General features: G+C 47.3%; 1 protein-coding gene and 1 long non-coding RNA gene across 6 annotated transcripts in view; one reads left to right on the top strand and one right to left on the bottom strand.

Annotated features, from left to right (window-relative positions):
* The window catches only part of TAOK3 (TAO kinase 3), a 116,675-nt gene that overhangs the window by 78,018 nt on the left and 20,775 nt on the right, over positions 1–17,882 (top strand). For all 5 annotated transcript variants that reach the window (XM_083478537.1, XM_083478535.1, XM_083478538.1 and 2 more), the window contains one exon: positions 16,948–17,184. In XM_083478537.1, coding sequence (XP_083334663.1) covers positions 16,948–17,184 — 237 coding nt within the window. The remainder of the gene's footprint in view (positions 1–16,947; positions 17,185–17,882) is intronic.
* On the bottom strand, positions 11,027–12,735 carry LOC310695029. The gene is made up of 2 exons (XR_014519873.1): positions 12,284–12,735; positions 11,027–11,369 (listed from the first exon to the last, which is right to left on the bottom strand). It is a non-coding gene; the product is annotated as an uncharacterized lncRNA (long non-coding RNA).

The following is a 17,882-nucleotide window of genomic DNA, read 5'->3' as shown; positions in this document are numbered from 1 at the left end:
CCTGAGTTGGGAGAAACAAAGGAAAATGCCACATCTCCACTTAAGAACAGGAGAAGAGCCTGCTGGACCAGGCCAGTGGCTCATCTTGTCCAACATCCTGTTCTCACAGTTGCCAAACAGATGCCGCTTCGGAAACCCACAAGCTGGACCCAAGCACAAGAGCAGTTTCCCCTCCTGTGGTTTCCAGCAACTGGCATTCAGAAGCATTGCTGCCTCATACCATGGAGGCAAAGCATAGTCATCATGGCTAGCAGCCCTTGGTAGCCTTCTTCTCCATGACTTTACCCAATCCTCTCTTAAAGCCATCCAGGTTGGTGGCCATCACTGCCTCCAGTGGGAGCGAGTCTTAGCTATGTGCTAGTGAAAAATACTCTTCTTTCACCTGTCCTGAGTCTTCAACATTCAGCTTCATTCGAAGTCCACAAGTTCTAGTGTTAGAAGACAAGGAGAAAAACTTTTCTCTGCCCACTTCCTCTGTGCCATGCATAGTTTTATAAGCTTCCATCATGTCACCTCTTTCTTACCTTTCATCTGTGCTAAAAAAACCCCTGCAAATTCCCACTCTGAGAACCAATAACCCAGTCCAGTAGCCATCGCCTTCCCAAGCGCCAGGGACTGGCATGATGCTGACGAGTGTGCACTGTGGGGAGTGGGGCTGGAGTCTGACTCAGGAGAGCAGGGGAAGTGGTCTTCGGGGACCTGTACCAGCCAGGGGGCAAGAATCAGAGGCAGGAGGTGGAAGAGGCAAGCTAGGCAAGTGAAGTGCCGGGTGCTTTCCCTGCACCACAGTCTCCCAGAACCAGGAGATAATTGAAGCAGGAAGAGCAGAAGCAGCTTCCATGCAGGCATAGTCGCTGGCTACATACACACAGCCCACAGGGTGAAGGTACATCAACTGGTGGAGAAGGAGTGGTCTCCAGTTGTTGCAACTGCTCCTTAAAACACATTACTGGGAATAGCTACCCAGGTCTCCAGAGCTGTAGAAGCAAGTGTTATGTTTGACCATGAAGAGTTAACTCTCTGTGGTGTGCATTCCTTGGCTGGGAAGTGCCCTTGACACCAAGGTTTCCTATTGGAGGCTCCCTCCCTGAGGTTGAGTCTTGGCAAATGCAATATAACATGCAAACACTGTTTTTATCTAGCTGCACTATGTGGCTCCCTCTTTTGTCGTGCATGTCCTGCACCAGATAGAGCAGGTGTGCGGAACCTTGGGCCCTACAGGTGTTGCTGAACTACAGCTCCCATCAGCCACAGCAAGCATGGCCAATGGCCAAGCATGATGGGAGTTGCAGTTCAGCAACTTCTGGAGCACCGAAGGTGCCCCACACCTGAGACAGAGCTTTTGACCATTGACCATTGAAATTAGAGCTCTTAACTAATTTCCATTTATAAACTGCCATATCCTAAAACCGTGGAGCAACTTGCAAATGTTTTAACACTGCCTTCTCTTTAGATTATGCCACCCCTTTCTTATCCTCCCTGCTGTTATCTTTCTCATTCCTTTAACTTGGTGTGTGTGTATGTGTGTGTGTGTTTTAACATTAAAAAAAATATGGAAATGGTGTCACAGACATGAAGAGATCCCCACCGTTTTGAATACAAACTGAGGTTTCCTGACTTGTCATTAGCTAGTAGAGAAATGGGGGGGGGGGGAGATCTAGTAGTAGTATATGAACATTTTGACATTTGTATTCATGTCATCAGTGCAAATGCATCTTAAATATAAAGACTGGCAAGCAGCAGCATGTCTTCAGTCTACAGCGCTGGATTCTATCCAGGCTACCTGCTTAGAAGCTAACTGCCCAATGATGACACACAGATACCCCTCAGAGCACATTGGCCAGGTAGAATCTGCTGTATACACACTGGGCAAAGGACCTGCCAGCTGCTTCTCTCCCCCTCTAGTTACAGGGTTACCTGAGAGGCCTCTCTGTGTCAGGACCATTGCCAATGAGAGGGTTGTCAGTTGGCCATTCAAGATACGAAGCTGCCCCTGCATGGCACGATGAGGTTGTGTTGGGGCCTCAATGTCGCCCACGAGCAGCCAGTTCACCACCTTTTATTCTGACCCTTCCAGAGCCAGATGAACCTCTGTCCACATACAAGGCTGGCAGCCTATAACATTTTAGCCATCCGTGCATCTCATGGAGCTTCACAACTCCATGAAGAAGATCTCGTGCTTAGCTGTAGTCATGGTAGGGTGGGCCTTGACCTTTTAACAATTCTAGGGGCATTTTGATTTTTAACCACATTTCAGGGATTTAGCAGAGGTTCCCTCCATGCCCAAGGTAGTGGGAAGACTACACAACATTCATAAAAGGTACCGTTAACCTTCAGGCTGTCTCAGCTGACCATGGCCAGTTCTTTCCTATTGAGCTGCCCTCCTCCCCACCCACCCTGCAGCCATGTATTGACTCACTGGAGGCTAAATTTGCGGCAGCATGGAACTTTTCTTAGCTGCAACTTATTCCTGTGCTCTTCATGGCTAAGTCAGACCGAGCACGTATTTGGAGAGTGGCCAGAATGTGAGAACAGTCCAGACATAACACACACACACACACACACACGTATGTGTGTGTACTTGATTGCCCAAGGCTGCTTCTGGGAAAATGTGGGTGGAAGGCCAATCTGGTGTATTCAACACCACCCAAGTTTAACCGGTGTGTCAAATTTCTGGAGCGGTGTCTCTAACTTCTGGGATTTCCCTTCTGTCTTATTTCCACGTGCATTATTAACTTGTGTCTTTCCTTAGCTGTATGTTTCTGTTCCATCACTTAGGCGGGGGGGGGGGGGGCGATGTCAAAAAAGGTGGCATGAAAAAAGCCCACATGTTTTGCTTTCATAAAGGGAGCATTACACAAGCAGCAGGGAACAAGGACGCACTGCCTGACCCCACTTCTAGACATAGAATCATAGAATTGTAGACTTGGAAGGGACTCCAAGGGTCATCATCTTGGTTTCCCTTCTCTGCACATGTCCCAGCTTGTCAATATCCTCCTTAAATTGCGGTGCCTGCATGTGTGTCTAGATGACATACCTACCAGCCTAGATGGCTTTAAAAGAGGATTTGACGAATTCATGGAGGAGAGGGCTATTGGTGGCTACTAGACACAGTGGCTGTACAGTACTCTGTTTCCACAGTTAGAGGCCACACCAGTTGCTGGAAACCACAGGTGGACAAAGAGTGCTGTTGTGCTCAGGCCCTGCTTGTGGGCTTCCCATAGGGGGTAGACTCATAGAATTGTAGAATTGGAAGGAACCCCAAGGGTCATCTGGTCCAGTCTCCTGCAATGCAGGAATCTCAACTAAAGCATCCATGACAGATGGCCACCCAACCTCTGCTTAAGGGGCCATTGGCTTGATCCAGCAATCTCTTATGGTCTTGGTGTCATCAACTGTGCACACATGCACACCTGTGCATCAGTTAATATATAATTATCTAGAGCAGAGGATTTCAATCTTTTTGAGTCCATGGCTCCCTTGACCAACTACATTCTTTTTGTGGCACCCCTGTGGGGCTCAAGATCCCAGTTTTGTCTCCCCTTGCCTGTAATGCTGGAAGCCTCCCACCCTTTTACGAACACCCTCCCTTGTGGAGCATTCCCTCAGCCTCCTCTCCCCTCTCCTTGGAAGTCCTCCGGGCAGCTGTTGCTGCCTCCCCTGGTCTCTGAGCTGCCCCCACCCCAAGAGAGGTGCCTCCCAGAGGCACCATTCTCCTGTGGAGCTTATAGCCAGGGCTTCTGCAATAAATAGCTATGCAAGCCTTTGGGAGGTAATGACACAAGAGGGCATCAGAGGAGGGAGGGAAGGAAAGAGGGACAGAGCCCAGTGCTGCCCATGGCACCCCTGACCATCATTCAAGGTGCCCCAGGGTGCCACAGCACACTGGTTGAAAACCACTGATCTGGAGGCCAGGCCAGGCAGTGTGCTCAGAGCCAGAGGCCGGGACAGGACTGCAACACCAATTCCCAGTACTTGTTTGATGTCCCTTTCACGTGAATAACATGTGAAAGAGGCTAAAATTGCATGGCAAGGAGGTGCAAATCTTCAACACCCCAATCTCTCCAATGCCAGAATAGTGTCTCCCAATTGTCTTCTGCCTTGATGGGGCTGTATAGGACACTCCCATTCTTGGTCATCGTTCCCTCTAATACCAACTTTTGCTTGGCACCATTCCCATTGGGAAGGTATATAGGGCTGCATACTCAGGGCAATCCCCAAGTATGCAATTTTTTATTTTTATTTAAGGTTTCAAGAGAGACTGGTGTTAAGTGGCTTCCAAGATCTATAGAAGGCACGGAACATAGTTGGCTGCATGCTGCTTATTAGCCCCTGCTCCCATGCAGGCTGCGGCTGATGGAAGTTGTAGTCCCAAAGATCTGGATGGGGAAAGCAGATCTATGCATTTAGAATAAACTGCTGAGGATGTCAGCTGCGGGGGCGGGGATGGAAGAAGGGAATTGGCCTGTTTGAATTCATCACAGCTTACAGCTTAGGGTATCCTTCCCCAAATTGGTGCCTTCTATATGGCTAACATCATATATCCTTTTAAATGTGTTGGGGGAGAGGGGTTTTGGTTTGGTTTGTTCTTGTTTTTATTATGTATTTTTTGTCTTTATATTTTTTTATGCTATGACCCGCCCTGAGATCTATGGCTAAAGGGTGGTATACATATTTAATAAATTAAATATAAATATAAATATGATGATGATGTTTTGGACTACACCTCCTGTCATCCCAGACTATTGGGCAAGATGGGATGTGTAGTCCAGAACAACTGGAGAAGACTAATTTAGGGGATTAATAATAATAATAATAATAATAATAATAATAATAATAATAGTAATAATAATTTTCATTATTTATACCCCGCCCATCTGTCTGGGTTTCCCCAGCCACTCCTGGGCATACATACCATGAGGATCTCATCACCCCATGTTTCCTTTTCCTACTATCTAGAAACCTCCCTACCTACCAGCACTATATAGCACAAGTGGGGATGGACGAATATTGTCCGTTTGGGATTCTCCCAGTTTCTCATTTTCCCAGTCTCAAGTTCAGTTTACCACACCCCATTTCCACTTCAGTTTGCACATTTTTTAATAGTCTGTACAAAAAAAATCCCACTCCTCTTTCTTTGCAGATTTGCGAAATGTATAGATTTTTTGCAAGCAACTTTCCCCAATATATTTTTGTATGTTATTTCCACCAATGCATGCTTTCTTCTTCTTGCCGTTTCTCCTAATGGACACAGTTTTTTGGCTGGAGAACTGCATTGCAAATGTGAATTTCAAAGAATAGCTTCACATGCTGGTTTGGTGAGGGATGGTGCAAAATCCCTAAGAACATCCCACATCCCTAAGAACAGGTGGGGAGAGTTTTGAGGATGGGGGGCAGGGCTGGGGAGAGTACTGAAGTGCCTTTTTTTCTTATGTTCTTCTTGAAACCTCCCCCTCCCCTTTTCTGGAAGCCTTGAAGAGCCTTACAAGGCTCTTATTCTGAGCTAGTTGGAGCCCTGAACAGGAGCTCTCCTGTTAGAGATGAGGAATACATTGCACTGTGTTCTTGTCCCTTCCGATAGAGAATTTGGCAGCCTCTTCTCTAGTTAGCTTTGGAAGTAAAATCCCCACCCCCAGCCCCAAAATCAATGCAACAGTGGTTTCTCCAAATATACAGATCTATATTAGTACACAAATTAAAGGGACAGTAAAAGAAAACTACAAAATCACAAAGATTGAGCATACTCAATGGCTTCCAGGAATATGAAGTGGTCAGGGTGTCATGGAAGGGATGCATAAGGAGGGAGAAAGCTGCTTGAACTCTCTTAACAGCTTAATTTACTAGAGACAATCCCTCCTCCATGGCAATGCAATCCTCTGGTTCACAGCCAGCAGCTGCTCTCAAATCAGAGTCCTTTTAATTCTGTATATCATAGCATTAAACAAATACAGGTGTCCTTTTTCCTCCCCCCCCCAAAAGCCCCCAACTCCTGCAGCCCATGGACAGTGCTGCAAAGGTTCTGTTCTCCATGTCTCTATTCTGAACCCCACCCATGGCCTGAAACAAGCAGTTTTCAGACTGAATCCCATCCCAGCTGAATAACAATTCAGGCTCCCCATGAGCCATCTCCAAAGAGCTACCACCCTACGTTAGCCATCCATGGGGGACAGGGTGGGGGTGGGGAGGTAAAAACCTTTTTGTAGCCCCTGTGAAAATGTCTGCCCGTGCTGGACCTACTCAGACCACTTATTGCTCTTCCAGGAGCTGATGGTAAGAACTCATTGCTCTGGGTTTCTCCTCCCTTGTTCTTGCAGTGTTAATTCCCTTTGCTCTGCAGTTTTGCTACAGCCTTAGCCACTCCCAATTTAGTTTCTGTTTCGTTGGCTTTTTGGCTCTTTGCTTTGTGAAAGGAGCTCTGTTGCAAAGGTCCCACTATCTGGTTTGTGCACAGGCGATCAAGGTAGGGACCCTGGCAACCACCAGAACAGGATGCCACTGTTAATTCAAGGCATGGCTAAGGTTCCATGTTCAGTTTCCTGCATCTCCGCTTAAAGGGTTGTGTGCAATCAGCGCTGAAAGAGATCTCTGTCTGGGACCCTGGAAAGGGTGGACAGTGCTGAATGGGAGGCACTATTAGGTCTGGCTCCGTAAAAAGGGAGCTCCTTGTATTGTTTGGCTTCAAAAAGCCCCGTGTTCTTTTAAAGCTCTGGTCCAGCCATTCCTCTTCTCTCTCCATGAATCATTCTTTCACTTCTTTCCATATCAGGTTTTAAAATCCATTCCTGCTGTTCCCTTAGGGACATCAATGATGATAGCAGTATCATAGTAAAGTTTAAATGAGGTATTTGTGTCTGTCCTCACAAAAGAGGTCACCAAAGGAGGGAGAGAGGGAGAGACTCCTATCTGAACTAACCACCTCAGATGGCAAAGTCTGTAAGCGATGTGTGTCCAAGAGAAAGAGTTTGTTTGGGCAAATTCATTGCACTGTTCCTGGGATCACGACAGCAGTACACAATTATACAGTGTGAGAGCGTTTTCAAAGCCCTGTAACATAGGTCAGTATTAGTACCCCCTCGTTGTAGGTGGGGAACTGAAGCAGAGAGAATTCCTCGCCTGGAACCCACCTGGCGGAGCTGAGATGCAGAAGAAGGGCTTCCTGATTCAGGTCACACGCTTACTGTGGCTTTCCTTAAAGAATCCCGGGAACTGTAGTTTGTTACGGGTGCTGACCTCGCAGGGCTACTATTCCCAGCACTCTTAGCAAACTACAGCTTCCAGGATTCTCCATGATGCTTAAACTGATATGAAAGCACTTTAAATGCCCAGTGTGGGTGTGACCTCAGAGCTCAGTCTCTTAACCACTACACTAGACCTCTTCACCATCAGCTGCCATGTAACACTAAATCCTAAGGAAACTCAGGGTGCGAAGTGACTGACGGATAGGTAATATTGCTGTAAAAGTAATCCTGTGATTGGAAGAAAGGTCATGTGGGGTGGGTGTAATAGGTTGGTGATCCTGACCGGTATTCTAGGCAAATTTTAGTAGGCACTATAATTAACCACGTGGCCTTGCAAAACTCAGCATGCTTTGGGTGTTCCCAGCACCTCAGTAAGGAGAGGTTTCTCAGCCATTTTCAGCATGGGCCTTTCTTCTAAATTTGCCCCACTTTCTGCCCTTGCCCCCTCAACTAGTTCTACCTAGTGTGTCCTGGCAGGGAAGCATGGAAACATCATCATGGGTGTGTCCCGCTGCTGTGCATAAGTATCTATGTATCGGGGCAAAGGGAGGTCCTCTGGATAAAAGATCAGCTCTTACCAACTGCCCAACGTCAGTCCTGCTCACTCTGCAGCTGAACCCAGCAATGAGTGGCAAAAGAGACTCTTAATGCTCCCAATAGTTCTGGCCATTAGAATCCCTTGAGGTAGCCTCTTGTGCAAGTCCCCTCTGCGGGAAAGAAGGGCATGGGTTTCCTGGTGCTTGGTTGCTCTGCCTGGGGCTTTGGTGGAGAGGTTGACTAGCAATGAACAGGGCTTGCAGTGAGGGAGAGGGAGCCCCATTGGAGGCTCCTTGTGTGGGACTGGAAAGGGAGGTGGGAAGCAGGAGACTGCCTAGCAGCAGGGGAGACTGCTGACAAGACCTTCTACTTGTTTGGAGGGTCAGGCAGGTGAAATTTGGAGGAGCCAATTCACCCAGGAAGGTGAATAGGCTTAGTGGTTGAGCACCTGCCTTGCATTCAGAAGGTCCCAGGTTCAATCCCCAGCAGGTAGGGCTGAGAATGTCCCCCATCCGGCAGCGACCATCCAGGGTGTCAGTCAGTGTAGGCAATACTGAAACACATGGACCACCAATCTGACTTAGAATAAGGCCGCTTTCAGTGTTCCTATGTAAGGAATGAAACATTCATTCATTGCTTTTTCATTCATCCTCATACAAAGACCCACTTCTACTCTTAGCACTGTCAAAATCTTTATCCCATTGATTGCAGCTTCACATGTTCCAATGGGCTGGGAACGATCCTCTGCCCCAAACCCTGGAGAGCTGCTGCCAGTCAGTGCAGCAGAAAACACAGAGCTAGATGGACCAGTCATCTGGCTTGGCACGAGGCGCCTCTGTGCTCCTTGGGGTGGTGCTGATGGGCTTGGCAAGCAAGCTGGTGAGCAAGCTCTTCTCTGGTGAGCAGAGGCACCAGAGAACTGATGGACCATGGGATCATTGCCCCTCGACTAACCTCCATACCCAGGGCTGCCTTCTTTGACTTTTCTCTGTAAATGTTGCTTAGCAGCCTTGCTGCCCAGAGAGTCAGTAAACACTGTTGGGATCTGAGATGAAATTAGCAATGGGGAGACTTTTCCAACTCCCATCCTTTAATTAATCTAAAAATGCTGGATTAATTAAAAGGATGTCTCAAAATTAATCCACTGATTTCCTGGACTAATTGAAGAGTGGTAAGGCCAGTAGGCCCCACTGCATGCCCCATGATTTCATTGAGCTCATGAATTAGTCTCAAGACCTCTGCGCACCCCTCCCAGCATGAATCAGGTGTGCCTCTTCCCCCTGTGCTGTACAGCTTGCTGGAGGCTGGAATAGCATTGGGTGGGACCCAGTGTGCACCAGAAAGCGCACATGATGTGCTGAGGCCTCAGATACTCCCACAGATCCCTTTCAACCCCTCCCTCCTCTAGCATAGGGAGCACAACAAGGGAGGCCTTGTGTATGCCAAAAACATGGCCTCAGAGGCCCTTGGACATGTCTGTGTGTGAGTGATGCACCCGGAGTGGCAACACATCATGCAAACTACAACTCCCCGTTATGCCAGATGGCTTGGATGCATCATCAGTGTGTGGGAGCATCTGAGGCCATTGCGTATCATGTTTCCCTCCTGGTGCATGTTGGACCTTTACTGCCAATGCTGCTCACCCTCCAATAAGTGCAAGGGCGGGGAGATTCTGATCCATTCTGGATGGGGTGCAGGGTGCACAGAGGCTGCAGGTTCCCTTAGCACACTCTTTGATGTCATTTGGGTGTGCTGTGGCGCTTAGAGACTTTGCCAGTCATCAGTTGATAAAGATGGCTAGCCAGCGGTAAACCCAGCAAAGACTTGAGAGAGTTTATAGGGTTTGTAAAAAAAAAAAAAAAAACTTGAATATGCATTGCTGGTGTGATGCAGTGGCACAGAAGACCAGTGCTATTTTAGGTTATGTTAATAGGAGCATTTTTCCCTCAAGACTCGGAAAGTAATAACAAGACCTTACTCAGCACCGCATACACCTCATCTGGAGTAATGCGTTCAGTTTAAGGAGGGTATACAAATGGGTAACGGATTTGGAGAGGGGCACTGAAGGTGATAAAGGCTCTGGAATGCACATCCTGTGAGGACAGGCTTGAAGGAACTAAGCGCACATAACTTAAGAGACCTGATTAATAATGGCTGAAGCGTTGTGTCTAGTTGTGTCTTGGTGGGTCCAGTTTAAATTTGTGCTTTTCTTTAAGGCAGGTGCTGCTCTTCTGATTTGGGCTGCAGCTCCCATCAGCCTTAGCAACTGGAGGGTGCCATATTGGCTACCTCTGGTCTAAGAGCCAGTTGTCCAGAAGGAGCTTAGGGATTGAACCAGGGTTTCAAGCCAGAGAATAAGATGAGTTGGAAGGAAGGAAGGACAAGGAGACGTGGTCATGACCCTGGTTGTGAATGATAGCCAGGACTCGGGCACAGGAGGAGGATAAACCAGCTGGATCTGGAAGGGAAGTAGCCCAAGCTATCAAGGGGCTTGAACCTAGGCCCAGAGCCCATCACCACATTAGAGCCCCTTCAACCAGAGCCCTCAAACCAGGACTCCCAGACAACAACCCCTGAGCTAGCTTGCTTTGAGGAGCTGGCCCCCTTACACCAGCAGCCTCACGCTCCCCAGCATCTGCTCAGTACATCAGATAAAGAACAAGGGAGAAGCTCACTGAGTGGCAATGGGGTGCTCCAGACCAGAGAGCTTAGAGGTGGTAGTCTGGCCCAAATAAAAGGCCTCAGTCTAGATAAAGATCACAGTCCTATTTGGCATTTATTTACAAATGTGGGAAGGAGCCAGCAGGAACTCCAGAGCCGGCCTTGCCTCCTCGATGCCAACAAGAGCAGCAGCATTGTCCTCCAGCCTGCATGTGGCCAGCTTAGTCTGAACGGAGCCATTTCCACAGGCACAGGAACCCTAGCCAATCTGGGTTGCAGTGGAGGAAATCCCACACACATTGAAGCATCTCCCTTCAGACTGAACCCACATATTGACTGGTGGCACGTGTGCCATCCATGAGAGGGTGAGGCTGCCTCCACACACAGAGCTGGACCCTTCACACATCCATAAGCGAATGCCTGGATAGGGATATGCTCCCTGAGCAGATTGTGGGCTCGGAGCTCTCCGAGGTCCTGCAGCTTCAGATCAACCCTTTCTGTGGCCTGCCAGAGTGAGCCACTCTCAGGTGTACATGCCACTTGTGGCTAGGGCAGGATGAAAATGATCATTGCCTAGGAAATGTTCCAACTTAAGTAGGAAGCCCTTATTAACCTTTTCTGTTGTGAAGAGCTTGCTACCAGCCCGGTGGATGGAACCAGTACGATATATGGGGATCGTATGCTGTCTAGCACAGGGGTTGGGAACCTTTTTCATCTCCAGGGCCATGTTCCATTCCTGGCAACCTTCTTGGGGGACCACAGACCAGTGGCGTGCAGGGCCAGAGGCAAGAGTGGCCAGAGCAACAACTGTGAATTTCCCCTTTGTCCAGTAGGGTATCTTCTAGGCACACTTGCACACCCCTCCTCTTTCCTCCATCCAGGCAAGCAAGAGACATGCTCAGAGTTGAAGGACGCATTCCAGCCAGCCCAAGCCTGTTAAGGAAGGTGCAAAGCAGGACCAGGTGGTGTGGCCTGGAGAGAGGGGGCGTGGCCTGTGAAAAGGTCTGAGAGCAATGTTTGGGAAGCACCATGCAAAATCATTTTGTGAGCTCTGTACTTGGTACAGTGTAGGGCTGGCAAAAGTTCTGCGTAGATTGGTTCTCCAGTGCCAGCCTACTAGCTAGCTGTCAGGCATTCGGGAAGCAGCTCACAACAGGGCTTTGCGGCCACTGCCAGTTTGCCATGCTTGCAAAGACCCTTCTGGCCACACCCTGCCTTTACCTGCCTCACACCCGGCATCATATATGACATCAATTTTAGCGCAGGTGGGTGTGGCTCGCCTAAAACAGGGAGGCCTGCAGTGCCGGATCAGACCTGTGGGCTGGAAATGCTTTAGGGGCTGGAGATGTAAGATTACAAAATTATCCTTTTAGAAAATATTCCAACGGTGGGCTCTGGAAGTCTTAGAAAAGGACCTGGAAAAAGTGCAAACGAAGTAATTTTAAAAAAAGGAAGTGAAGCCCTATGTGACTTTTAAGGTAGCTCCATTTCTGCACAAGAACATTTCTGGCACTCCTATCCATTCCAGTGGAGTTGTGCACCATCAAATTTCCCAGAGGATCATGACCGTCATAAATTAGAGTGTGCTTCCTGAACTCACTGACACTGTGGGAAGACCAGTTTGCAAGGCACTAATAAACATGGCAAAGTGTAGGTTTGATCAGTCCATCCCGGGGTGAAACAGTCCTCAGGCTGCTGCCATTTTGAGACCACACCACAACTTACTACATTTTTAACCTTCCTTTTAAGTTACGTAGGCATTGCCTATGTTTTTATCCTGCTGTGCATGTTATGTTCCAGCAAAGTGTGTTATCCTTGGACCTGGAAAATCTCTGGTGTGGAATCACTGAGTAGCCTTGGACACATGGCAATTAGTTCTCGGCTTGGGTCAAGCTCCAGGCACCTGAGTCCCAGGATCTATGGCAGAAACGTCCAGTCTTGACTGGGTCAAAGTCATGGAGAGGAAGCAATAGCTTTGGCAGTGTCATCACATTAGAGCTGAACTGCTCAAACCAAGGGAGCCAACACTTCATAGGACCTGACAGGCCAGAATTGACACTTGGACAGTGCTCAGTCACACTGGCACTGCAGCCTAAATAGCTGAAGTTCAATCTACCAGGTTGCTAGGGGCTCAGAAGACAAGACATCAGCTGGCTGCAGGTAGCAGCAGTAGAGCACACACTGAGTGCCTTGCATCTTATCACTGTCTCTCAGCCTCAGTTTTCCAGGGGTAAAAATGGGGACATGAATGGCTCCTAGGGAATAGCCACAAGGGATATTGTCAGTGCCACACGCAGTATTAGGAAACCTTATGTTAAAAATATACCTGCAAACTTTTAACGGGTAGATTAATAAATTAAAGCTTCATTTAATGAATTGGTGTGAGGAAATTTTAGTTGCTGGTGCTGAGAGTCCAGAACACACTTTTATTTTTAGTAATGCACACTTCTTACTACAGCAAAGGATGAGAAATTAAAAATAATTGAGGTGCCCTTTCCTTTTAAAAAAGGTTGATAACTGTTGATACCACTCTACAAGTTATCTCACACTTGTTCATTCTCCTACAAAGTGCAAGTTAGCATCGTGGATATTTACTTAAATTTCATTGGTTAAAAAAAAGAGTGACTATCAATAAATTGAGAATCTATTATAAAAGTAATACAAAATAAATAGTATCAATAGAGCTGTGATCTGGCCAGGTCTTCAAGCCATAGTCGTTTCAGTACCAGCTGAACTGCAAAACAGTTTGAACCCATCCCTCCCATGGTTGCAGCCTTCAAAAAGGACTGTTTATTTTGGCTATTAGGCAGTTGGTCAGATAAGAGTTTAGAGCTGGAGGAAGAAAGACTTCCTGTGTATTTAAAGGGCAAAGAATGTGCACAGGTGTCCATAAGTTTTTAATATTTTTTTTTAATATGAAGCGAATAAATAGGTGGGTGAGCTTGAAATGAGCCTGTTTTGCGGACTGAACATTAGCAGTTATAGGGACTTATTCTGCATGGGTCCCAAGAATGTCTCCTTAGCCTCTTCCAGTGCTTCTCAGTATTAGTAGCCTTCTGCAACTTTGAGTCCTTGGGTGTTAGTTGGTCCAAAAATGCCATCATCCCTTCCCATTGGTACCCAGCAACATCAGAGGACCCAAGGTTAGAGAAGGCTGGGCTTTGGGGTTGGTGTATGGTGGCAAATAAGGGCCTCATGAGCCCCCCCCCCCCAGCATCAGGATCATCCAGACAGAACCATCTCCAGGTTCCGCCAGCCATGAGGATTAACAAAAGGAACCTCTTTGGTTGCGTGAATCCTATTTCTAGGGAGACTTGTTGAGTGCTGTTGTCTTTTCTGCAGCAGCTGAAATCCTTTGCATGTGCCCGGGCCATTTTAAGCATCACTTTAGACTTACAACTTGCAGTTTTAATTCTCTTTAAAGCCACAACATTTTAGCTGCTCTGCTGTTTACAGGACCATATTGTTTCGTTGATTTTTATTGTTCTAATGTTGAGCTAAATTGTTTTGTTAGCCACTCTGGGCATCCTTCGGACTCGAAGAGCGTGATGCAAATATTCCAAATAAGGAAACGGTTGTGGCTTTTGAGGCTTGGACACCATTTCGGATTTCACTAAGTATGTGAGCAGGGGGTTGCAGGACTCATGGTATGCTTCCAGGTGCCCTGTTGTTCAGGAGTAAATTGAGGGGTGAGATATGTATTTTGAAAACACTTACCGTAACTATAGCAATGACAGATCCAGGGATTTGGCCAACAATATAGCTGCTCCCTGGAAATAATCAGGTGTAGTCTGAAATAGAGGGGAGGGAGAAACTTCCACTCCCAACTTCCTGAAGGATTGATGCCTTTTATTTGTGGGGAGCAACATCTCCCTAGGAAGACCAAAAGCATTTTAACTCTGTTCCTTTTCCTCCCTCTGATCACTTTTTCATGATCCCTCTCAGATGTATGATGGCCAAATCTGTTGGGTACGCTTCAATTCCTACCCTTGCTCCACAGATTTCAATTTTTTATCAATTTTACATTAAGTTGATATGCCTGCTTTTGGTGGGCTGAGTTCTACCCGCAAGGTTAAAGAAGCTATTGAGTGCACCCCTAACCAAATTAAAATGGCTCATGGTAGGCCACTCTTTAAAAATTCTCTCTCTGGAGGAACAGAGTTGGCATACCTGGTTGGATAGGGGTACAGACATGGTTCAGAAGAAGCCATAGTCAGTGATGACAACCCTCTAGCCCTCTAGCTTTCTTCAGCATCTTGAGTTGTTCACACATTCAGCAGGTGTGTTGGAAAAGCCAGTAACCTCTGGCTCCAAGAAGGTTTTGGGCACGTTTCGTTTTTAATCCCAAAAGAAGCGATCATGTAAACACAAATCTGAGAGGTGTAATTCACAGTTTCAAAGAAACGAACTATATCCTACACATGAACCAAGTCCAGTCCTGTTAGAAGTATGTTCAGCCCACGAGTTTGCCTTTGGTACCAGAGCTAAGCTCAGTCCTTTCTTGGTTTTCTGCAGTTTTCTTCATTTCAGCAGAATAAAGGGGGGTGCTTCTTGTTGGTTGCTATTGCAAATCATCAGTAGATCCTGATCTACCTCCTGCTCATTCCTGCCATGCAGTTTCCTAACATTATGGCTACTGTAGCCCCAACTAGTGACCTTGAGGAAGGTGTTATATCCATGAGCCTGGCTAGCAACCAAGGCTGACCTAGAAAATGCAGGATTGGAGTGATCAAAGCAGTCCCTAGGACCCGAAACCACCATCTAGTGCTGAGAAGAGGACATAATGCAGAGCAGAATGACCCCAAATCCTCCCCCATTTCATAAGGACTAAGATACCAAAGGTCCAGAACACTTAGAATCATAGAATCATAGAGTTGGAAGAGACCACAAGGGCCATCGAGTCCAACCCCCTGCCAAGCAGGAAACACCATCAGAGCACTTGCAAAGACAGCTGTTGAGAAGCTGTGTCACCAGTTATTCAAGGTCTTCTATTCTCACTGTAGAGGAGCCAAAAATGGTGAGCAAGTGCTAGACTCCAGGCCAAATCACTACCACCTTAAGAGATCCACTCTTAACTAAGGGTGTGTGGCTTAAGGACCTGCACAATGAAACCAAGTTCAGGCTAGATCTGCTTTGGAGGTTGTTGCTACAAGTCTTCTACTTGGGAGCTATCCCTAGTCTTGCAGATAAGGGTACCCAAGTCTTCCATTTGCTTTCCCTGTCAAGACAAGGACAATGCACAGTCACACAGTAGAAGCACTGAAGAAAAGTGGGATGTGATTCTGAGTAGGCTATCACTGTAAATTGTCCACTGTAGAAAAGCTCGCAGGCCAGTGAAAGCCAGAGTTGCACCAATCTCATGGAATCTGGGCACTGGGGAAGATAGAGGACTAAAAGTAGCAAGGAAGAGGCATTGCACATGCCAGAATGCAAATAGCAGTGACCTGAAGTCCTCTGATTGTTCTGACCTAAGATATGAGTGTGACCCAGGAAACATTTTGGCCAGTGGTATGGCTGTCAGTTTTAGCCCATCAGAAATTTAGGAAGGTTTTGTTTCTTCTCTTTGTAAGGTTCCCCTCTCAAACAGGTCCTGGGAAAGTCACACTCAGCCCTAGCGCAGGAGCGGAGGAAGAATATTTTCATCATTAGTCAAGTAATGGTGGAAGAGCAGACATTTTGAGACCAGGGCAGGAGCTTAAAGCACCCTGCTTTAAATGTCTGTGTGTGGAGCTGAATGCTCCTGGGTCCTGAGTTTGGTCTGAAATGTCATCCACCTTGACATCATTCTGGGCTGCCAACGGAGACTGTTAGCATCTTCAGGTAGCTCATAGTGGTTCTGTCTCGTCTAAAATCATATTGAAGCTAACATATTTCAAAGTGTATGGAGGGAGGTTCCTGGGTCATATCTTTGACCTGTCATGGTTGCACCTGCTCCACCAATTGTCAGCTCCAGAGGCAAAAGATGGGTGCAGATGAACAACATCTGCAACAATGGAATTTGGCAACAAGTCATTTGGAAAATGTGCGTGTGATGGATTGGCCCAGCCAACTCCCTTGTCAAAACAGCCCTCTAACAAAGCTAGTTGCTTACCAGTAACGGAGGATTCAAGGTCCAATCCTTTTCACCTTGGTTGGGTTTATACAATGGTGGTGGACTCTCTTTCAATGGAGGCTTTCAAACAGAGGTTGGATAGCCATCTGTCAAGGATTCTTTAGCTGTGGCTTCTGCATTTCTGGAGGTTGGACCAGATGACCCTGCGGTCCCTTCCAACTCTACGATTCTGTGATTCTACAACATTGTAAAAAGTCTTTCCATTTGCAGCCACCTCTCTGAATAAATCGCTTGACCCTATCTGCTTTGCTTCTGGGCTATTTGAACCTCCTGGAATATCTGACATGGGCTTGCAAGCATGGGGTGTGGTCAGTGTTTTGGAGCACTTCTGAACTACCTCCCCTGTCAAGCCGAACATAATATGTGTGTGTCCATATTTGTCTCCTTTGGTGGCCTTAGGTTACAAGGCAGATCCATGAGCATGAGCAGGAGAACGAGTTGCGGGAACAGATGTCAGGTTATAAGCGGATGCGGCGCCAGCACCAGAAGCAGCTGATCGCCCTGGAGAACAAGCTGAAGGCTGAAATGGACGAGCACCGCCTCAAGCTGCAGAAAGAGGTGGAAACTCATGCCAACAACTCGTCCATTGAGCTGGAGAAGCTGGCCAAGAAGCAAGTGGCCGTCATAGAAAAGGAGGTGAGTCAGGGCATCCTAAAAACATTGTGAGTTTTTTTGGGGGGGTGCAGAAGACTGGGTGAAGATATATAATGCCAGTGATAATCTTGCAGGATGTAATGGCAGTGGGTTTATTGAATTAAGTTCTTCCTACAACAGACAGTAAACGCGGGTGGCGCTGTAGGTTAAACCACAGAGCCTAGGACTTGCCAATCAGAAGGTTGGCGGTTCGAATCCCCGCAATGGGGTGAGCTCCCGTTGCTCGGTCCCTGCTCCTGCCAACCTAGCAGTTTGAAAGCACGTCAAAGTGCAAGTAGATAAATAGGTACTGCTCCGGCGGGAAGGTAAACAGCGTTTCCGTGCGCTGCTCTGGTTCGCTGGAAGCGGCTTAGTCATGCTGGCCACATGACCCAGAAGCTGTACGCCGGCTCCCTCAGCCAATAAAGCGAGATGAGCGCCGCAACCCCAGAGTCGGCCACGGCTGGACCTAATGGTCAGGGGTCCCTTTACTTTACAACAGACAGTCATAAAGTGATCTACAAGAGCAAAATACAGTGACACAGTAGAAACTGCATAGACGCATTAAAAAAACAGTCAGAATAAAAACATCCAATCATTGGTGCTCCCCAAATGTCATATTTTTCAGTGGCAGGCAAAGTTGGCACCAGGCAGTTCTCCATGGGAGGAGAGCATTCCATAAACGTAGAATTGTAGTCTGC

This window comes from Podarcis liolepis (assembly GCF_965112155.1).
Source record: "Podarcis liolepis genome assembly, chromosome: 15".
In the NCBI taxonomy this organism is placed as follows: Eukaryota; Metazoa; Chordata; class Lepidosauria; order Squamata; family Lacertidae; genus Podarcis; species Podarcis liolepis.
The sequence above is the reverse complement of the archived record's forward strand: the minus strand, read 5'-3'. Positions and strand labels throughout refer to the sequence as shown.